General features: G+C 60.5%; 1 protein-coding gene across 1 annotated transcript in view; it reads right to left on the reverse strand.

The window, feature by feature from the left end:
- Positions 1–148: 148 nt before the first annotated feature.
- LOC119586585 (vegetative cell wall protein gp1-like) overlaps positions 149–770 on the reverse strand; it is a 31,793-nt gene continuing 31,171 nt past the window's right edge. Inside the window, exon 3 of the mRNA XM_037935336.1 lies at positions 149–618. Coding sequence (XP_037791264.1) covers positions 149–618 — 470 coding nt within the window. The remainder of the gene's footprint in view (positions 619–770) is intronic.

The raw sequence follows: 770 nt of genomic DNA on the forward strand, positions 1-770 counted from the left end.
GTTACTTTACCCCCTGCGCCCTGGTGACGTTTTAATCGCCTCGATTTGCATAATTCTGTCAGCCGTTATGACGCCTGCCATACGTACCCGCCTTTGTCGTTCCAGGGCAGTCACGCTTCCGCTCCGACGACGCCCATCACGACAGAGGCTATGGGCACTGGGGGGATGGGTACCGGGGGATGGGCACTGGGGTGATGGGTGCTGAGGGTATGGGCACTGGGGGGATGGGCACTGGGGGGATGGGCACTGGGGGATGGGCACTGGGGGGATGGGTACTGGGGGATGGGCACTGGGGGGATGGGCACTGGGGGTATGGGCACTTGGGGGGATGGGCACTGGGGGATGGGCACTGGGGGATGGGCACTGGGGGATGGGTACTGGGGGATGGGCACTGGGGGATGGGCACTGGGGGATGGGCACTGGGGGATGGGCACTGGGGGATGGGCACTGGGGGGATGGGCACTGGGGGATGGGCACTGGGGGATGGGCACTGGGGGATGGGCACTGGGGGATGGGCACTGGGGGATGGGTACTGGGGGATGGGCACTGGGGGATGGGCACTGGGGGGATGGGCACTGGGGGGGATGGGGCTGAGGGTATGGGCAATGCCTGAGGTAACTGGACAAGCACATGTAGAAGAAATAAAAATATGGACAAAAATTCAGGAGAGACATCAAATGATTGACAATAATTGCTGTAGGTCATGGCTGCAATATAAGACAGGTCGATTCCTTGAAGAATAGACTCAGCCAAGGATTAAAGGCCTATTA

Source organism: Penaeus monodon, chromosome 21, assembly GCF_015228065.2.
Source record: "Penaeus monodon isolate SGIC_2016 chromosome 21, NSTDA_Pmon_1, whole genome shotgun sequence".
NCBI lineage: Eukaryota > Metazoa > Arthropoda > Malacostraca > Decapoda > Penaeidae > Penaeus > Penaeus monodon.